This window comes from Mercenaria mercenaria, chromosome 13, assembly GCF_021730395.1.
Source record: "Mercenaria mercenaria strain notata chromosome 13, MADL_Memer_1, whole genome shotgun sequence".
Taxonomy (NCBI): Eukaryota; Metazoa; Mollusca; class Bivalvia; order Venerida; family Veneridae; genus Mercenaria; species Mercenaria mercenaria.
In genome coordinates, this window is record NC_069373.1 from 5,546,084 (window position 1) to 5,567,347 (window position 21,264).

A 21,264-nucleotide genomic window follows, 5' to 3' on the forward strand; every position below is an offset into this window, starting at 1 on the left:
AGTTAATACTTATTCCCTCAGAAGTAACATCTTTCTTTTAGCAAGCTTCTGTCTGATAGTGATTGATACATGCTTTTTTTTTAGCTAAAACTAGCTCAAAATGCTGATAGTGATCTTTTAGGATCATTTGATGTCTGTTGTCCGTCCGTCAACATCCACACTTTCTTTAAAGAATATCTCCTCTTAAACCACATAACAAGTACAAACAAATTTCACAGGAATTTTACTTAGCTGGACCCCTTTGAGGTTCCTTCTAGTCACTCTTTCACAGCTAGTACTAAATGGACTTGATGAAAACCTATCGAATAGTTGTTCCACATCATCACCCTTATATGACACAAGGTGCATTACTGTGGTTGAAATAGTCCATGAATTATGTCTGTTTTACAGGTAGAAATTCTGAGTTCTGTTTTGATGTATTTTCACTCTATCTCTTGTTATTATCCCCCGCCGATGAAATCGGGAGGGGGCTATTGAAATGGCGTTGTCCGTCCGTCAGTCAGTCCGTCCGTCCATCCGCAGCCATTTCTCAGTAACTACCTGGTAAAATTTCATGAAACTTGAAATAAACATGAACCAACCTACTGCGATGATGCCCTTCAAGTTTTTTTTAGTTTGGTCAATTTTCCTTAGAGTTATTGCCCTTGATTTAATGAAAAGTGTCCGTCCACAACGATTTCTCAGTAACTAGCAGGTAGAATTTCATCAAACTTGAAACAGACATGAACCAAGATACTGCAATGATGCCCTTCAAGTTTTTTTTTGGATTGGTCAATTTTCCTTAGAGTTATTGCCCTTGATTTAATGAAAAGTGTCCGTCCACAACAATTTCTCAGTAACTAGCTGGTAGAATTTCATCAAACTTGAAATAGACATGAACCAAGATACTGCAATGATGCCCTTCAGGTTTTGTTTTCGATTGGTCAATTTCTCTTAGAGTTATTGCCCTTGATTTAATGAAAAATGCACAAAAATGTCCGTCCGCAGCCATTTCTTAGTAACTAGCAGGTAGAATTTTTCAAACTTGCAATAAACATGAGCCAACATACTGCAATGATGCCCTTAAAGTTTTTTTATTGGTCAATTTCCCTTAGAGTTATTGCCCTTGATTTAATGAAAAATACACGTCTGCAGCCATTTCTCAGTAATAAGTTTGTAGAATTTCATGAAACTTGAAATAAATATGAATCAACATACTTTGATGATGCCCGTCATTTTCTTTTTTTATTGGTCAATTTTCCATACAGTTATTGCCTTTTAATTGTTTAAAAATCTACAGATTTGTACATAACAAACCAACCAATTGGAAGTATTTCATTAAACTTCTTTCATTCTTTTCCATGAACATTTATTATAAAGATGTGAAGTTGTGTACCCACACCTGGTTGCCACCTTACCTTGGTCACATCCCCTCCCCCTCCTAATCCCCCCTCTCCACCCCCCCCCCCCCACCATTTTTTTCTTCATTTTTAATTTTCCATCATATTTTTATAATCAACATGTAAAGTTTTGTACCCTCTCCCCCCCCCACCCCCCCCCCCACCCCCCCAAAAAAAAAAAAACAAAAAAAAAACATACATTTTCTGTTAATTTGATTTTGACTAATGAAATGATTTGCTTCTTTGTAACATTCTTAACTTTTTGCTGGGTATATTTTTTTGCCGTTCCTCACCACAGACCCTTTCGGCGGGGGATACCAATTCATCGAATTTGCTTGTTACTGAATGGATTTGACTCAATCTTAAAGTGTTCTCTAACATTACCAACTACATTTGAGTTGGGTTGGGAGGGGAGATATTAATTACTCCAGTAGTAGCTCTAGTTTACATAGATACAGCCTGTTTCAGTATCAAACATCGAAATAGTGGAGGTTGCTGTCTCCTAGCTAGGATAACTTGTGAATATTGAAATAAAGTTTATCACATGTTTGACGTCGCGGTAGTGAAATAAAGCCATTACATAAATTTGATAATACACTAGTGTTATTAAGAAATAATTTGTAGCAAAACAGTGCTTTATCATTATTTATACATGATTGGCGGTTATACGTCGGGCGTAATAATTTCACGAGGGCGCAACTCATTTATTAAATTCAATATGAAAAGACACTCGTGTTATATCCTCTATATCTGTGTTTTCTAACTACCCGTACTGTATGCTTTGACAATAACCTCTCTTTCTAACCTTTTTAAAAGAAGCCAATTTGATCGTTTTTGCTAGAAAACTTTACTTCAAGAGTTAGTCTATAATGCAAGTTCATCATGAAGCCGAATGCCCATGCCGGCAGAAATACTTATGTTCTTGTTATTTCTGGGATGGACGATGATTAGTACACCCATAATTTCCAGTTTTCGTCACTTGTTTGAATTTATCTTGTCAGTTCATGGTTCAGAAATATCGCAGACAAAATGTTTTGTTTCCTCAGCTAGGGTATCAATGATATCAGTGAAAGCTCAGTGACTTAGAAATGCCCCATTTCACTATCCATCATCAAAGTAGTCTAGTGCGCTGTCTCCTCTGACAGCGTGCTACGAGCATATTTTTGAGGGTTGTCCCCGATAAATCGTAGTCAGGGAATGACGCCCAATTTCAGTTATTTTAAAACTCCTATAGTTTGTCAATTTCCAAGTAGTTATCACTATTTATTAAAACCCCGAAATGACAATCGCTTGTTTCCGTTTGTTTACGTTTTCACCGTATGGTATTTCGACATTTTCCAGTTGCCATCGAAACCATTGCTTGCGTTACATAACAGACGAGAAAACGAAGTTGTACTGGAAGTGTCGACTGCCATTATTGGTTCTATACCTTAAAACAAAAAGTTTGAGGTTTTTTTATGTCCGATACATAGGAGCGGCACCACTTTAAGTGACACCACAGGTTTTCTATTTGAGAACTCACTCCCAGGGACGCCGACTCGGAAGGTGCTACAGAAGATGCGAGATGCTGTTGCGCCAGCAAGAGGTAAATGACGCGGGAAATAGCTAATATTACAGGATGCATCAAGTCGACTGTCCGACGACTAGTCAGTATCACATGTATCAGCGCGATGTGTCCCCGACTTCTAACACCACCCGGAACAAGAAATGTCATAAAAGTTCCCCAGTACTTGCCTATAGACAGGAAGGGTGTAGACCTTGTAGTTTCCTGCAAGCTTCGGAACATTCCTTTTCTTGCAAGCAAGTTAAAAAATGGAGAACGGTGAATTTTTCAAAACTTTGGAATCAAAAGAAATAATTTTACTTCTTGGCGCAAAAACTATCTTCCGTTTAATATGTGCCTCTGTTATTCAGTGTTACTAAATATTTATCTTCTCAACTCGCACCCGTGCATTAAGTTGTAGGTCAAGAGTCCTCATGTTATACGGCTTACACGTATGAGATTCTCGAAAATTAAGGTAATGCACCTCATAAATGGCCGTGACAGACAAGACCTGGCTCCAATACTACGAACCAGCGAATAAATGCCAGTCATGGTTTGGAAGCACACCAAATAAAGGAATGGTTGTTAATTTCAAGGGGAAGATGATGTGTGCAACTTTCACGGACATATATAATATGTTGCTAGTACGCATGCCTCTCCCTGGTGAAACAATTAACGCTACCTAGTATTCCGAGGTAAACAAAATACGAAAACGATACCTACATGCATAAATTTAACATAAGAGTTAAGTATATTTAAACTAACTGGTATGTGAAATAAATGCAAGTTTCAAACAATTTTATTTCAAAAGTACGTTCTGTTAAGTCGCATGATTCATATTGTGTCATTTCAGGTGAATCAACGTGACTTAATACAAACAACAGCTTCTCACTGAAACATTGTATTCATACATCAGGCTAATGCATCAAGACATAAGGCTGACAGTACTCAGCCCATGATCTATGTACAGGAATTCCCTAGAGTAGCTTGATCTTTGTAATCTCCCAGATTTTGCATACTTCCTTGCATTGAAGAACTTGACAAGATCAAAAGTTAAATACAAAGTTTCAGTATAGGTCTTCAGCTGGTGTCTTGTGGGTGGAACCACATCGAAAGTGTATTTAGCATACAAGGAAGTACTTTGAGACAGGGAATGTTTGCCTAATTGTCGTTGATGCTTATGACGTTACGACGTGATTGTTTTCATAATGTGACTAACTGTCACACATTTTAGGGGGTTGATATGCATTAACTAATCTACAAATAGCGTGAGACAATTTCATCATTAATAATTAGTTTTCAAACCACTTCTAAATCTATATTAGTATAATTACATGTATATATTAACATACAGGTGCATGAAAAGAACAATGTGAAGAGTTCATATTGTTTATTCGCGTTTTCGATGTTACAAAATAGCTGTGTTCGGCCCGAAACATGATTGGAAATTACAGGGAGAAAGCTCCGAAGAAGGAATAGTAGTTTATGTGCAAGTTTCTGCTGATTAAATTGCGTACTGGAGCCTTTCTTTCGAAGTGAGTCAAATTTTGATAATTATTTCAGCTATGATTTTTTATAGCCATTACAAAATCCAGAAAATACTAATAGTTTATATATTATATATTCAGGATGATAGATGGGGTGGATGAGGTACGGTTAACCTGGGTTTGTGCTAATGTGCGTGGCTGTGACTATGAAGTTTCATTTAGTTGTGATGTAAAGTTAATGACTTACTTTCTGACAATCACAAGAAAGTCTAAGTGCGAAGGACATTATTTCATAAAAATAATGCATGAGTTATGGAATGAATGTCATTCAGTTGGTATAATCATGAGAAAGCATTTGTAAAGTTTTATTCGGTATTGGTGAGAAATACTTAAGATACAAGAACCATTAACAACATGACTATACACGACGCAGTCACCGGGGGTATCGCAATAGCTCTGTAACTGTCGCCACGGTGAGCTAAAAAGTGTAACCTGTATTAGCAGCGAAAATTAGGTGAGTTCCGCTGATATGCGTATTTTTACTAAGTGTTTGGTTAATCCTGTCTATTCATCTATAAAATATTTCAAAGCAAATGACATTTAAAAAGTTTAACATATTATAGACAAGTTAAGTGGATTGAATTGCCGGAAAGTCCAAGCTTCTGCTGCATACTTAAAGCCACTAGAAAGGTCCAGAATAAGATTTATATTTCCACTCAAAACACGCCCATACCATCAAATACATATCTCGATAGTTAAAATGATCACTGTGCGTAAGTGTAATGAATTAAATCATTTCACCTGCGAAATTATTCAATCTGTTGTTTACTCCAAAACTGATCTTTCCACCATTTACCTGATATTGAGGAATTTCTGTAAACTGATCTTTCCACCAAGGGTCATTTACCTGATACTGAGGAGTTTCTGTAAACTGATCTTTCCACCAAGGGTCATTTGCCTGATATTGAGGAGTTTCTGTAAACTGATCTTTCCACCAAGGGTCATTTACCTGATATTGAGAAGTTTCTGTAAACTGATCTTTCCACCAAGGATCATTTACCTGATATTGAAGAGTTTCTGTAAACTGATCTTTCCACTAAGAGTCATTTACCTGATATTGAGGAGTTTCTGTTAACTGATCTTTCCACTAAGGGTCATTTACCTGATATTGAGGAGTTTCTGTAAACAAAATCGAAGGGTGCGTCATATGTTTATATGTATAAATATAACTACTAATTCTTATATCGCATGCGGTCTACCTATCCAAAGCCCTTACACTTGCTCCTTCTCTTTTTTGGAGGTGAATTTATAAAAGAGCCAGTTATACTTCAGAGGTTATGACCGGAACTTTACAAAGGTAAATAAAGAGGGCAAAAGAGGGCAAGTTCATTGTTTTTAACATTCTGTAACAAATTTAAGATCTTATTTCAACAAACGGGCAATGTAGTTCAATTAATTAAGAAATGGTTATACTTTTTATGTATGCAGGCTGATTTGTAGAGAAAAAGTATTTCTTGAAGTGAAGACGTTTGAAAGTTGTGAAATAGGACCGGTACAATCCTAAATTGGATATATGCTTATACTTTTTATACTTTACACAAATTAACGATTTCAAAGACTTGTTGAACAGAAGTTTAACCTGTGGGATTTACTGACGGATTTTATCTGTCTATGTGCATTTGTGGCAAAGAGGAGGAGCCAAAAATGCAGAGGTGGCGCTAAGAACAAAGTTGGGGACAGTGCAGATTTAATTACAGGATGTTGAATGCTTGAAGTTATAAAAACTACCCGTTTTCCTTAGACTATATTGAGAGATATTTGCACTTCTTTGTGATATTTTATCATGTCCTATGACCCTCATTAGTTTCATATTGTATTTTTTATGTAAGAGGATTTTCTATTTCGACAAGTTTTCAGTTTTCATGACCGGAGAAATTTTGGATTGAATTGGGTAGTGTCTCGAAATTATTACAAATTTTATTCTATTTTTGAACTCACTCTTTAATTTCAATATTTGATTTGTTGGATGTGTAGTCACGCTTAACTTTACTATGTCTTTTTATGAATATGTAAATAGCCTAGTTTGAATAAAGAAATACAAAAACTGATGGCTAAAAGTAATAAATATAATTTTGTTATTATGTAGGTTAGAAGGTACTAAATGCCTACCCTACTGTTTTCTATGTAAAGCAATGTATATAAGGTTTGTTATCAGCATTTCCAGCCTTTCACTTCTTGCGAGACTACTTTAAAAATCTTCTTATATGAAATTGCTGGCCCGATTTTAAAAGACTTTTACGCAAATGGTCCTCGTGTGACTTTCTACCAAGTTCGTTCAAATTATTCAGATTCGTCAAAAAACATGGCTGCCAGGGTACATGGTCACTTTTCCCTATATGTATATGGTAGAAACTTAAAATCTCCTTGTATAAAACTGTTAGTCCGATTTTAAAAAATATTTTCACACAAATTGTCCTTGTATGGCCCTCTACAAATAATGTTTCTGATTCGTCAAAAACATGGCCGTCAGAGGGCGTGGTGACTTTTTATTAACGATTTCTTTAAGGTAGTTCTGCACGTTTGATAAACCGGAAGTGATGGCGTGACGCCATTTTTCCGGAAAACGTAGAATAAAGACTGGATTCGGCGTACGGAACAGAAAATCATTTTATGAATTAATTGCAACCTGTGAGTAAATTTATTACAATGGTACTGTTGCTATATTGTAAAGTCAAAATATGATATTAAAACATATCACATGTTGAATAATTCAAAATAACGTCCTAAAATTAGCGTGAAATGTCCGGTTTACTTTAATCATGGTCAAATATCTCAAAAATAAGCACACGGACCTATATATTTTATTTCATTAAATTATAGGCCATGTCTTTATTTACAACTGTGAGAAGTTTCATCAAAATCTACATTGTAGAAAAATTTCTATTCGCGAAAATGTTAAGAAAGTTATGATTTTCCCATAGACTCTCATTATGAAATATTGCATGAGGTCCCTATTTTTCAAATCAGTCTAGCAAAAAATCAAGCACACGATCCTATCTTTTTTATTTGCTTAATTTTCTAGGTATATTCTGAAGTTTTGAAAAATCAGTGTTTAATCAAATTCTACATTGTAGAAATAATTTCGATCCAAACGTGCAGAACTACCTTAAACAACCACTGAAAGGATTGGGACGAAACTTTACACAAATGATTTCTAGGTAGCCCTCTTTCAAAGTTATTCAAATGGTTCCGGTTCATTGAACATATGGGTTTTTATTGTTAAAATTAGGTTTTCAGCTATCACACTTTAAAACTCTTTTTCTCTAGGGCTTTGATATTTGGCATGTGATATAAGGGTTTGACTCTCTTCAGGCTGACACAGAAGAAACCTAACTCTGTACTTGTACCATTACGTTATACAAACACACTTGAAGCCTTGTACACAGGCGTGCGCTTTAGGATCAATGACCCTCTTGTTGAATAATGCTGAAGGAAGCGGGGGTGGGATAGAGGGGAGGGGGGGGGGGGGGGGGGGTGGTGACTTGCTATTGAAGACAGCAAAAGTTAATGGAACAGAAGAAGATAAGTGACAGAGTGACTATTTAAGGCACTAAATACGACTACATACTTATACTAGTAAATTACTTAGAATACAGTATTTCTGCTATGAAACGGGATATTTCTTAACATGAAAAACAAACGATTTACGCATTGAAGTATTTAACTAGACACAAAGACGTGCATGAGGTAATGATTCTTGCACGGTTGATTATACATATAAATCCAACCTATGACATAATGACCCAAGTTTGAATGTTAGACATGTTGCAAAAGAGAAAAGAAGAGCAAAGATCCCTCAGTACATTCTAAGGAAAACGAATAGTCTGATGATAACTTAATAGCATTCAAAATCCTGAAATTAAATGTGCAATGGCTCCCACTCAGCTTCTTAGCGGCACCACTGGAAAGTTGGCTCCCCCTCTTGGCTACAACACGTCAACAAATTGCATAGGTCAAACACTTTTAAGACATTCTTTTCAACAGGACAGTTATGATGACTTAGATATCTTTAATTTGTGTAATATAACGAAATATATAGGCACATGTCTGATTTTAGTTTGTACTGTCGTATTTCACAATTTTCAAAAGTCCTCGCGCAAAGACTGAATGCTTTCTCTCTGCAAATCGATCAGCGTACATAAAAGCATAACCGTTTCTCGTTGCACGTTATTTAGAATAACGTAACATTTTGGTAAGTGAAATTATTGACAAAGCTCCCCATATGCCGCGTCAATAAAAATAATTAAATGTTACATATTTAAAGAAAGGGGATTGTAATGAAGAAATACTGTAAGGCAAAACGGCTTATCTGTTCGAAACTTAAAAGATCAAGAGAGACATAGATGGTCTATATCATAGCTATAAAAACTATTTCCAATAGTCCAGTGTACTTTGATCTTAAGTTGATGGTGCACATACTCTTCCCTAGTTTTGTTACTTTATTACTTTTGTTACTGTTGTTAGTATATGTGTATATCAACAGACTGATCAAGGAAAAGGTGAAGAGTAAGTAATTCAAAGTCTTGATATTCTCCAGTACGGTCAATTGTTTTATACGTCTTAATAAGTGAAAAGTTTACCTGTGTGAAGTGATCATTTCTGTTAATAATAATGACTGTGTTATGAAAGTCTAAGTGAAGTTCTTCAAAATCTGATATCGTGAAAGATTGAGGTAGTGCTTTAAAAAACCCACTTACAAACCGTTTTGGTGTTATTGAATAGTTGCATAATAAAAATGTTTCTTTTCCGTTTAACCTGCATATGCGAGCGGCTGATATTTTTCTTAAAGTAAAATTTTTTTATGAGATCTACAAATCGATTTGGCGTGGCCTGATGCGGGAGCCTGGCGATATACAAACGATCCTGCATACAGCTGTTTGTTATTTCGTTCTGTGCTTGACATTTTCTACTCATTGTGTAGCCAAAAATCCTTTTCGACAGGTTTATTATTCAGTCGCTTTCAATGGATTTTTTTATGATATGATGAAGAATTTTCAAGTGACGCCGGAATTATGCCACTATAAGGAGAGACTACTTTACGTGAACTTTACGTATTACTATATCTTTTTCGCCAGTCAGCAAGGATAACTATCGAGTCATATATCTAGTTTACAAATGATATTTGATTTTTTTGTCATACTTTGATAGTTACTATTTCGTGTTTATCATATACTTACTTATGTTTTAAGTTTATAGTGAAAAAGTACCATCACCTGCTCAATAACGCTAGCATTCGTGTACAAGAAGACCGAGATTTTAATTAGACAGATCTTGTCACTGGAATACAATACAGTTAAACTTCAATGGCTCGAACTCGGATCTTTCGAACACCCGGGATCGCTCGAACTCTTCGCCCGGTCCCGAATTTATTTCTTCTTTATTCTATATAGTTCTACCTCGGATCGGTCGAACTTCGAAAATTCGAACTCTCGAACTCATTTGGTGGTCCCTTCGGCTCAATTACAGTGATAATTACACCTATTCAGTCGAACAGCCAATTTGTCGCCGGAATGGCTTGTTTACAAAGTTTTTCACACCTCTGCCTGACATTCGCCAAGCTTCCCCTTTAACCGGCGCGTGCGTAATTTTCACACGCTTATGTAATTAGCGTCGGTATACGACAAACAAATAAAACAAAATGACTTTCGTTCACTGCAATGCTTTAATGGGCTTTGATTAATACGAATAAAAGTATTTAAAATAATTGAGCAATGTCTGTCTTTATTTTTTTCTGCATAAAAACGGGAGATTCGATGTTAACTTTCATACTGCTTTAGCATAGCTGAATAACTAAGTAAAGGACCCGGAAACGGGGGGATAGCTAAGTCGGCTACTGGAAAGCAAGGAACAAAATGAAAATAAGATAAAAAAAGCTTTAAAAACAAAATATATAACGCTATCACCAAATGTGAAAAACTCAATCTCATGTGTTAGAACTATGTACAAATCTCTCTCCAAATTAGAGTTCAACAAACGTTCGGCGGTTCAGTCCTCCATCAAGGATTTATTCAAAAAAATAAACTGTATACTGTACATGACTCACTCATGTCACTGATATTATGAATAAACTGACGTAGTTGTGTAGATTTCATGTGTCTATTTATAGCCTATGTCTACATGTGACGTCATTTAGTAATGTTTTCAAATATTTCTGTGTAAATGTTCGTGAATTAATTGTTTGCGTTTTAACGTGTTTATATTTGAAAATATTTGCACTGGATTATGATTCATAAAGGTTTGCTATTCATGTCTTCTTAATTGATGCTGTCTTCACCAAATTCTTATGAATATATATTAGTGTTTTATCTATGTTTTTTTTTTCGTATCTATGTCATGTTTGAAAATAAATGATAAAGACTATTTCTCAGCGTTTGTTTTTACAAATCATCGTATCATACACACATGTAGGTACAATATGACAATATATTACGATGTAAGGTTTGTAACATATCATGCCCTCGAATTCCAAAATTCAAAATGGCCGCCATTTGGATGGCTCGAACAACGGAAAACTCGAACTTATTTCAACGGGACCCTCGAGTTCGAGCCATCGAAGTTCGACTGTATAATATAATGCAGAGATAGACCCTAACATTTTCAAAGATAGCTAAACATTAAATTAAGGCTAGAAATTGATGTCGACGTACACGTCTGTTATTTTAGTTGTCCTGAAATAAACACTTACTTTTCGAATTGCAATTTACTTAAAAATCATTCGTGGCAATGGCGGAGGAATTAACAAAGCTTGATGATTTTGAGAGATTTGTAGAGGCGAAAGAAGAAGATTTAAGAGACGCACTTGTTGAAAACAATGAGTTGAAAGAAGAAAACTTAGGAGACATACTTGTTGAAAACTGTGATATAAAAGAAGAAAACTTAAGAGACACACTTGTTGAAAACTGTGAGTTGAAAGAAAAAAAACTTAAGGGACACACTTGTTGAAAACTGTGAGATGAAAGAAGAAAACTTAAGGGACACACTTGTTGAAAACAGTGAGTTGAAAGAAGAAAACTTAAGGGACACACTTGTAGAAAACAGTGAGTTGAAAGGAGATAACTTAAGGGACACACTTGTAGAAAACAGTGATATAAAAGAAGAAAACTCAAGTGACAAAGACGCATGTGATAAAGCGGAGAGAGAAACATAGGGTGGTCAATTCGAGTTTGTGCTTTCTCTTGTAGGATATACGGTTGGTCTAGGAAATATTTGGCGTTTTCCTTACTTCTGTTTCAGAAATAGTGGGGGTAAGTTCTTTGTTAGTTAGTTACTACTCATTTTTTTATTTCAGGCTTTTCAATGGTTCATTGAAATATAACACAGGATTAGATTTTGTTGTTGTTTTTAACTATTTATTTGCTTTTTCACGAAATGCCTACGTTTTTATTATTTATACCTGAAGTCAGGGGCGCTCATCAACTGCACTTCATGACCCCACTACATATTTTTATTGAAAGACAAATAGACGTCTGGATGAGCGTCCCTGACTACTTATACACTTTTATCTCTGTCACGAAACAAACAACATTTTGTGTTAGATAACTATTTTCAACATTTCAGTCATTTTTCAGCCAGTTAATGGGAGTTTTGTATGTATCCACAAAATGTATTCTTTATCCATCGAAAAGTTTCACACAATTAGAAAGACCATTCTTCGGAATGATAATTAACTTTAGTTTGTCCGTTTCTTTTTCAAGACTAATTCTGATTTTTGAGTAGGATAAAACTAGAACTCTTTAGAAAGATAAAACATTTCGTCCAATAAATAATGAAGTTTATAAATGACTTTTGCAAAGTACCAAAAGTCATATTCACTGAAAATACTTTGCTATAACAAAGTGACTTTATTCCACAGAAGTACGATTACATGCCTAGAAAAAGGTGTACTGTACTTTTACTTTCCTTACTCGTGTTACAAAAGTCAAGCAAGATTCTGCTAGACAATTTCGCTGTAACACAAATTACATACCGGCTCCTTTGTTTTGAAGAGTTCTGCAAATAACTTATAATAATAACCAGACCTTTAGACATCATTGCATTTATTTTACTGTACATAGTTTTGTGAATAGTTTTGCTCGGTCTTATAGTCTTGGATTCAACACTTATATTAACTCTACCTCCACAAGTAACTGAAAACTTTTCCACGTGAATCAGATGTGAAGACAGACCATATAAACGTAATTATGGACAGAACAGAACAGAATATATACAGTAAACTTCATCTGAAACGAGTACGGTTATATCGGATTCGCGGTTATAAGGAACATTTTTAAATGTCCCAATTTTAGGACTCTTATTTCTCTGTAAAATAAATTGGTCATAACGAACATAGACTTTTGTTATGGATTCAGTGGAGCAGTAAAGTTAGCTATAGCTTTATGTTACTATTGCCTTTAAAGACACTGATTCTGGTATGCCTGGTATGTGGCCTATGGAGATGATAAGGTCTGCGTATTGGCGATAAGGGCCAATACACAAGTCAGGACCATTGGTAGACTTGCTTCTGTTTATCATAATAAGCTACTGTTTAGCTACTGTGCAATAAATAAATTGCAGGTGATATTTCTCACCTTTATAGCAAATCAGTTCTCACCTTTATAACGAGTTTAGAAAGCTTGATTGAATTAGGACTAAATAAACAAAGTGATAAGATACAACAGTGTTTTATCATATTTTTAATAAAGTAAGTTTTTTAACAATTACATCTCATTATTGCTGTTTTTTATTATCAAAAATATAAAAAATGCGTTCCAGCACATAGCTTTTAGAAGTAATAAATTATTGTGTATTTTGAACAATGATATATCTTTATTGCTGGATTTTATTATACATAAAAGAAAGTTAACATTATTTAGACAACACAAGAGGAATTAAGCATTTTAAATATATAACATCCTTCTGTCTATATACCTTCTTTATCTATTAAAAATGCAACTGAACGCTTCTTTAATTTCTAATAAAATCCAGCAATTATCTTTTTTTTTCGTTTTTATTTTGTTACTTTTGATTAAAAGATCATAATCATTGAATAAACAAACTTGTAATTTCTCTTATTAAGTTTTGAATAATCATTTTATAGTGAGAAATGCTTTGCTATAAGAGTTACAATTTAATTGGCCAGGACATTACTCAACATGACTGAGCAATCAAAATTAGTATCTTATCAATTAAAATAATTTTGTGTACATGCTGAAAAAAGACTAAAAAAACAACAGCATTTCAATTATAAAATGCAAAACACAGGAAATAACCAATTTACCTGTAGGCAATAAAATTTATGATTCTCTGACAATAATTACGCTACATGTCAAGTCTACAGGGGTTTTATGGACCCTTATCAGACTGGACCAGACAGGATCTTGTATATTGGGGATTAAAAAGTCTGGTATTTGGGGGGGGGGGGGGGGGTCACTTATATAGGAGATTTTCTTTGCCTTTAAACAAAATACACCGCAAAAAGGGTTTCTTATGGCAATTTGCAGAAATTACAAATCAAAGCGACTATATAAATGAGAACAAGCAATCACAGAACAAGTATATGAAATAAATGCAAGTTTCAAACAATTTTATTTCAAAAGTACGTTCTGTTAAGTCGCATGATTCATATTGTGTCATTTCAGGTGAATCAACGTGACTTAATACAAACAACAGCTTCTCACTGAAAACATTGTATTCATACATCAGGTTAATGCATCAAGACATAAGGCTGAGAGTACTCAGCCCGAGATCTTTGTACAGGAATTTCCTAGAGTAGCTTGATCTCTCTCTGTAATCTCCCAGATTTTGCATACTTCCTTGCATTGAAGAACATGACGAGATCAAAATTTAAATACTAAGTTTCAGTAAAGGTCTCACTACAGGCTGGTGTCTTGTGGGTGGAACCACATCGAAAGTGTATTTAGCATACAAGGAAGTACTTTGAGACAGGGAATGTTTGCCTAAATGTCGTTGATACTTACGACGTTACAACGTGATTGTTTTCATAATGTGACTCACACATTTAGGGGGTTTATATGCATTAACTAATCTACAAATAGCATGAGACAATTTCATCATTAATAATTAGTTTTCAAACCACTTCTAAATCTATATTAGTATAATTACATGTATATATTAACATACAGGTGCATGAAAAGAACAATGTGAAGAGTTCGTATTGTTTATTCGCGTTTTCGATGTTACAAAATAGCTGTGTTCGACCCGAAACATGATTGGAAATTACAGGGAGAAAGCACCGAAGAAGGAATAATAGTTTATGTGCAAATTTCTGCTGATTAAATTGCGTACTGGAGCCTTTCTTTCGAAGTGAGTCAAATTTTGATAATTATTTCAGCTATGATTTTTTATAGCCATTACAAAATCCAGAAAATACTAATAGTTTATATATTATATATTCAGGATGATAGATGGGGTGGATGAGGTACGGTTAACCTGGGTTTGTGCTAATGTGTGTGGCTGTGACTATGAAGTTTCATTTAGTTGTGATGTAAAGTTAATGACATACTTTCTGACAATCACAAGAAAGTCTAAGTGCGAAGGACATTATTTCATAAAAATAATGCATGAGTTATGGAACCAATGTCATTCAGTTGGTATAATCGTGGAGAAAGCATTTGTAAAGTTTTATTCGGTATTGATGAGAAATACTTAAGATACAAGAACCATTAACAACATGACTATACACGACGCAGTCACCGGGGGTATCGCAATAGCTCTGTAACTGTCGCCACGGTGAGCTAAGAAGTGTAACCTGTATTAGCAGCGAAAATTAGGTGAGTTCCGCTGATATGCGTATTTTTACTAAGTGTTTGGTTAATCCTGTCTATTCATCTATAAAATATTTCAAAGCAAATATGACATCTAAAAAGTTTAACATATTATAGACAAGTTAAGTGGATTGAATTGCCGGAAAGTCTAAGCTTCCGCTGCATACTTAAAGCCACTAGAAAGGTCCAGAATAAGATTTATATTTCCACTCAAAACACGCCCATACCATCAAATACATATCTCGATAGTTAAAATGATCACTGTGCGTAAGTGTAATTCATTTCACCTGCGAAATTATTCAATCTGTTGTTTACTCCTAAACTGATCTTTTCACCATTTACCTGATATTGAGGAGTTTCTGTAAACTGATCTTTCCACCAAGGGTCATTTACCTGATATTGAGGAGTTTCTGTAAACTGATCTTTCCACCAAGGGTCATTTACCTGATATTGATGAGTTTCTGTAAACTGATCTTTCCACCAAGTGTCATTTACCTGATATTGAGGAGTTTCTGTAAACTGATCTTTCCACCAAGGGTCATTTATCTGATATTGAAGAGTTTCTGTAAACTGATCTTTCCACTAAGAGTCATTTACCTGATATTGAGGAGTTTCTGTAAACTGATCTTTCCACTAAGGGTCATTTACCTGATATTGAGGAGTTTCTGTAAACAAAATTGAAGGTGCGTCACATGTTTATATGTATAAATATAACTACTAATTCTTATATCGCATGCGGTCTACCTATCCAAAGCCCTTACACTTGCTCCTTCTCTTTTTTGGAGGTGAATTTATAAAAGAGCCAGTTATACTTCAGAGGTTTTGACCGGAACTTTACAAGAAAGGTAAATAAAGAGGGCAAAAGAGGGCAAATTCATTGTTTTTAACATTCTGTAACAAATTTAAGATCTTATTTCAACAAACGGGCAATGTAGTTCTATTAAGAAATGGTTATACTTTTTATGTATGCAGGTTGATTTGTAGAGAAAAAGTATTTCTTGAAGTGAAGACGTTTGAAAGTTGTGAAATAGGACCGGTACAATCCTAAATTGGATATGTGCTTATACTTTTTATACTTTACACAAATTAACGATTTCAAAGACTTGTTGAACAGAAGTTTAACCTGTGGGATTTACTGACGGATTTTATCTGTCTATGTGCATTTGTGGCAAAGAGGAGGAGCCAACAATGCAGAGGTGGCGCTAAGAACAGAGTTGGGGACAGTGCAGATTTAATTACAGGATGTTGAATGCTTGAAGTTACAAAAACTACCCGTTTTCCTTAGACTATATTGAGAGATATTTGCACTTCTTTGTGATATTTTATCATGTCCTATGACCCTCATAAGTTTCATATTGTATTTTTTATGTAAGAGGATTTTCTATTTCGACAAGTTTTCAGTTTTCATGACCGGAGAAATTTTGCATTGAATTGGGTAGTGTCTCGAAATTATTACAAATTTTATTCTATTTTTGAACTCACTCTTTAATTTCAATATTTGATTTGTTGGATGTGTAGTCACGCTTAACTTTACTATGTCTTTTTATGAATTTGTAAATAGCCTAGTTTGAATAAAGAAATACAAAAACTGATGGCTAAAAGTAATAAATATAATTTTGTCACTATGTAGGTTAGAAGGTACTAAATGCCTATACTACTGTTTTCTATGTAAAGCAATGTATAAGAGGTTTGTTATCAGCATTTCCAGCCTTTCACTTCTTGCGAGACTACTTTAAAAATCTTCTTATATGAAAGTGCTGGCCCGATTTTAAAAGAATTTTACGCAAATGGTCCTCGTATGACTTTCTACCAAGTTCGTTCAAATTATTCCGATTCGTCAAAAAGCATGGCTGCAAGGGGACATGGTCACTTTTCCCTATATGTATATGGAAGAAACTTAAAATCTCCTTGTATAAAACTGATAGTCCAATTTAAAAAATATTTTCACACAAATTGTCCTTGTATGGCCCTCTACAAATAATGTTTCTGATTCGTCAAAAATATGGCCGTCAGAGGGCGTGGTGACTTTTTATCAACGATTTCTTTAAACAACCACTGAAAGGATTGGGACGAAACTTTACACAAATGATTTCCGATGTAACTCATTGCAGACTTGGAGCGGTCTTCTGCGCATGCCCGAAAGTGATTGTCAATTGTAGCGCACGGAAAAAATATTCATACTTTTGCATGTCCGCATGCATTTAGTGTACAATATGCATGAAATACCGACTAAAGGTTAGGGTTAGTATCACCATGGTTACAAAATATATACATTTATGATATTTTCGTTCAAATTTAGTTAATCCGGTATGTACCGGAGTCTGTAATTTATACCGGCGCTCCAAGTCTGCATTGAGTCACAGTCAATGATTTCTAGGTAGCCCTCTTTCAAAGTTATTCAAATGGTTCCTGTTCATTGAACATATGGGTTTTTATGGTTAAAATTAGGTTTTCAGCTATCACACTTTAAAACTCTTTTTCTCTAGGGCTTTGATATTTGGCATGTGATATAAGGGTTTGACTCTTTTCAGGCTGACACAGAAGAAACCGAACTCTGTACTTGTACCATTACGTTATACAAACACACTTGAAGTCTTGTACACAGGCGTGCGCTTTAGGATCAATGACCCTCTTGTTGAATAATGCTGAAGGAAGCGGGTGGGGGGTTGGGGGGGGGGGGGTGACTTGCTATTGAAGAGAGCAAAAGTAAATGGAACAGAAGAAGATAAGTGACAGAGTGACTATTTAAGGCACTAAGTACGACTACATACTTATACTAGTAAATTACTCAGAATACAGAGTTTCTGCTATGAAACGGGATATTTCTTAACATGAAAAACAAACGATTGACGCATTGAAGTATTTAACTAGACACAAAGACGTGCATGAGTTAAAGATTCTTGCACGATTGATTATACATATAAATCCAACCTATGACATAATGACCCAAGTTTGAATGTCATTAGACATGTTGCAAAAGAGAAAAGAAGAGCAAAGATCCCTCAGTACATTCTAAGGAAAACGAATAGTTTGATGATAACTTAATAGCATTCAAAATCCTGAAATTAAATGTGCAATGGCTCTCACTCAGCTTCTTAGCGACACCACTGGAAAGTTGGCTCCCCCTCTTGGCTACAACACGTCAACAAACTGCATAGGTCAAACACTTTTTAAGACATTCTTTTCAACAGGACAGTTATGATGACTTATAATCTTTAATTTGTGTAATATAACGAAATATATAGGCACATGTCTGATTTTAGTTTGTATTGTCGTATTTCACAATTTTCAAAAGTCCTCGCGTAAAGACTGAATGCTTTCTCTCTGCAAATCGATCAGCGTACATAAAAGCATAACCGTTTCTCGTTGCACGTTATTTAGAATAACGTAACATTTTGGTAAGTGAAATTATTGACAAAGCTCCCCATATGCCCCGCCAATGAAAATAATTAAATGTTACATATTTAAAGAAAGGGGATTGTAATGAAGAAATACTGTAAGGCAAAACGGCTTATCTGTTCGAAACTGAAAAAAAGATCAAGAGAGACACAGATGGTCTATATCATAGCTATAAAAACTATTTCAAAAATGATCAAGCAGATAGGTATTTAGAAGTTCCACAACAGGCAGAATCGTCAGTATCTTATTTACTGCGAATAGGTTCTGCGAAAACTATGGCCAGTGTGACGGAGTTTAATTAATCGTTGTGTACTGTTAAGTTATTACAAAATACATTTTTATTGAAAGGTGTCAATACAATAAATTGCTCTTATCGTTAGAATCCAATGTCTGATCTGCAGATGCACAACTATAAAGCTACTCGTCTTTATAATGTATACTGACTTCAGCGTTAAACCAACGTAGAGTTCCAATAGTCCAGTGTACTTTGATCTTAAGTTGATGGTGCACATACTCTTCCATAGTTTTGTTACTTTATTACTTTTGTTACTGTTGTTAGTATATGTGTATATCAACAGACTGATCAAGGAAAAGGTGAAGAGCAAGTAATTCAAAGTCTTGATATTCTCCAGTGCGGTCAATTGTTTTATACGTCTTAATAAGTGAAAAGTTTACCTGTGTGAAGTGATCATTTCTGTTAATAATAATGACTGTGTTATGAAAGTCTAAGTGAAGTGCTTCAAAATCTGATATCGTGAAAGATTGAGGTAGTGCTTTAAAAAAAACCCACTTACAAACCGTTTTGGTGTTGTTGAATAGTTGCATAATAAAAATGTTTTTTCCCGTTTAACCTGCATATGCGAGCGGCTGATATTTTTCTTAAAGTTGAATTTTTTATGAGATCGTTCCGAAGAACTACAAATCGATTTGGCGTGGCCTGATGCGGGAGCCTGGCGATATACAAACGATCCTGCATACAGCTGTTTGTTATTTCGTTCTGTGCTTGACATTTTCTACTCATTGTGTAGCCAAAAATCCTTTTCAACAGGTTTATTATTCAGTCGCTTTCAATAGATTTTTTTATGATATGATGAAGAATTTTCAAGTGACGCCGGAATTATGCCACTATAAGGAGAGACTACTTTACGTGAACTTTACGTATTACTATATCTTTTTCGCCAGTCAGCAAGGATAACTATCGAGTCATATATCTAGTTTACAAAAGATATTTGATTTTTTTGTCATACTTTGATAGTTACTATTTCGTGTTTATCATATACATACTTATGTTTTAAGTTTACAGTGAAAAAGTACCATCACCTGCTCAATAACGCTACGCTTCGTGTACGAGAAGACCGAGATTTTAATTAGACAGATCTTGTCACTGGAATACAATATAATATAATGCAGAGATAGACCCTAACATTTTCAAAGATAGCTATACATTAAATTAAGGCTAGAAATTGATGTCGGCGTACACGTCTGTTATTTTAGTTGTCCTGAAATAAACACTTACTTTTCGAATTGCAATTTACTTAAAAATCATTCGTGGCAATGGCGGAGGAATTAACAAAGCTTGATGATTTTGAGAGATTTGTAGAGGCGAAAGAAGAAGATTTAAGAGACGCACTTGTTGAAAACAATGAGATGAAAGAAGATAACTTAGGAGACATACTTGTTGAAAACTGTGATATAAAAGAAGAGAACTTAAGAGACACACTTGTTGAAAACAGTGAGTTGAAAGAAGAAAACTTAAGGGACACACTTGTTGAAAACAGTGAGTTGAAAGAAGAAAACTTAAGGGACACACTTGTAGAAAACAGTGAGTCGAAAGAAGAAAACTTAAGGGACACACTTGTAGAAAACAGTGATATAAAAGAAGAAAACTCAAGTGACAAAGTCGCATGTGATAAAGCGGAGAGAGAAACATGGGGTGGTCAATTCGAGTTTGTGCTTTCTCTTGTAGGATATACGGTTGGTCTTGGAAATATTTGGCGTTTTCCTTACTTCTGTTTCAGAAATAGTGGGGGTAAGTTCTTTGTTAGTTAGTTACTACTCATTTTTTTATTTCAGGCTTTTCAATGGTTCATTGAAATATAACACAGGATTAGATTTTGTTGTTGTTTTTAACTATTGTTTTGCTTTTTCACGAAATGCCTACGTTTTTATTATTTATACCTGAAGTCAGGGGCGCTCATCAACTGCACTTCATGACCCCACTACATATTTTTATTGAAAGACAAATAGACGTCTGGATGAGCGTCCCTGACTACTTATACACTTTTATCTCTGTCACGAAACAAACAACATTTTGTGTTAGATAACTATTTTCAACATTTCAGTCATTTTTCGGCCAGTTAATGGGAGTTTTGTATGTATCCACAAAATGTATTCTTTATCCATCGAAGAGTTTCACACAATTAGAAAGACCATTCTTCGGAATGATAATTAACTTTAGTTTGTCCGTTTCTTTTTCAAGACTAATTCTGATTTTTGAGTAGGATAAAACTAGAACTCTTTAGAAAGATAAAACATTTCATCCAATAAATAATGAAGTTTATAAATGACTTTTGCAAAGTACCAAAAGTCATAGTCACTGAAAATACTTTGCTATAACAAAGTGACTTTATTCC

The 21,264-nt window shown here is 34.8% G+C and overlaps 1 protein-coding gene across 4 annotated transcripts in view; it reads left to right on the plus strand.

Moving 5' to 3' along the window:
* The first annotated feature begins 19,624 nt into the window (after nucleotides 1-19,624).
* Nucleotides 19,625-21,264, plus strand: part of LOC123530091 (sodium- and chloride-dependent glycine transporter 1-like) — an 89,623-nt gene continuing 87,983 nt past the window's right edge. For 2 of the 4 annotated variants that reach the window (XR_008366658.1, XR_008366659.1), the window contains exon 1: nucleotides 19,626-20,660. Coding sequence is in view for 1 of the 4 variants with exons in the window: in XM_053521035.1 (XP_053377010.1) it covers nucleotides 20,186-20,660 (475 nt within the window). In the remaining 3 variants the exon portion in view is untranslated. Of the gene's footprint in view, nucleotides 20,661-21,264 lie in introns of all 4 variants that reach the window. The other 2 variants (XR_008366660.1, XM_053521035.1) reach the window with 2 other exon arrangements.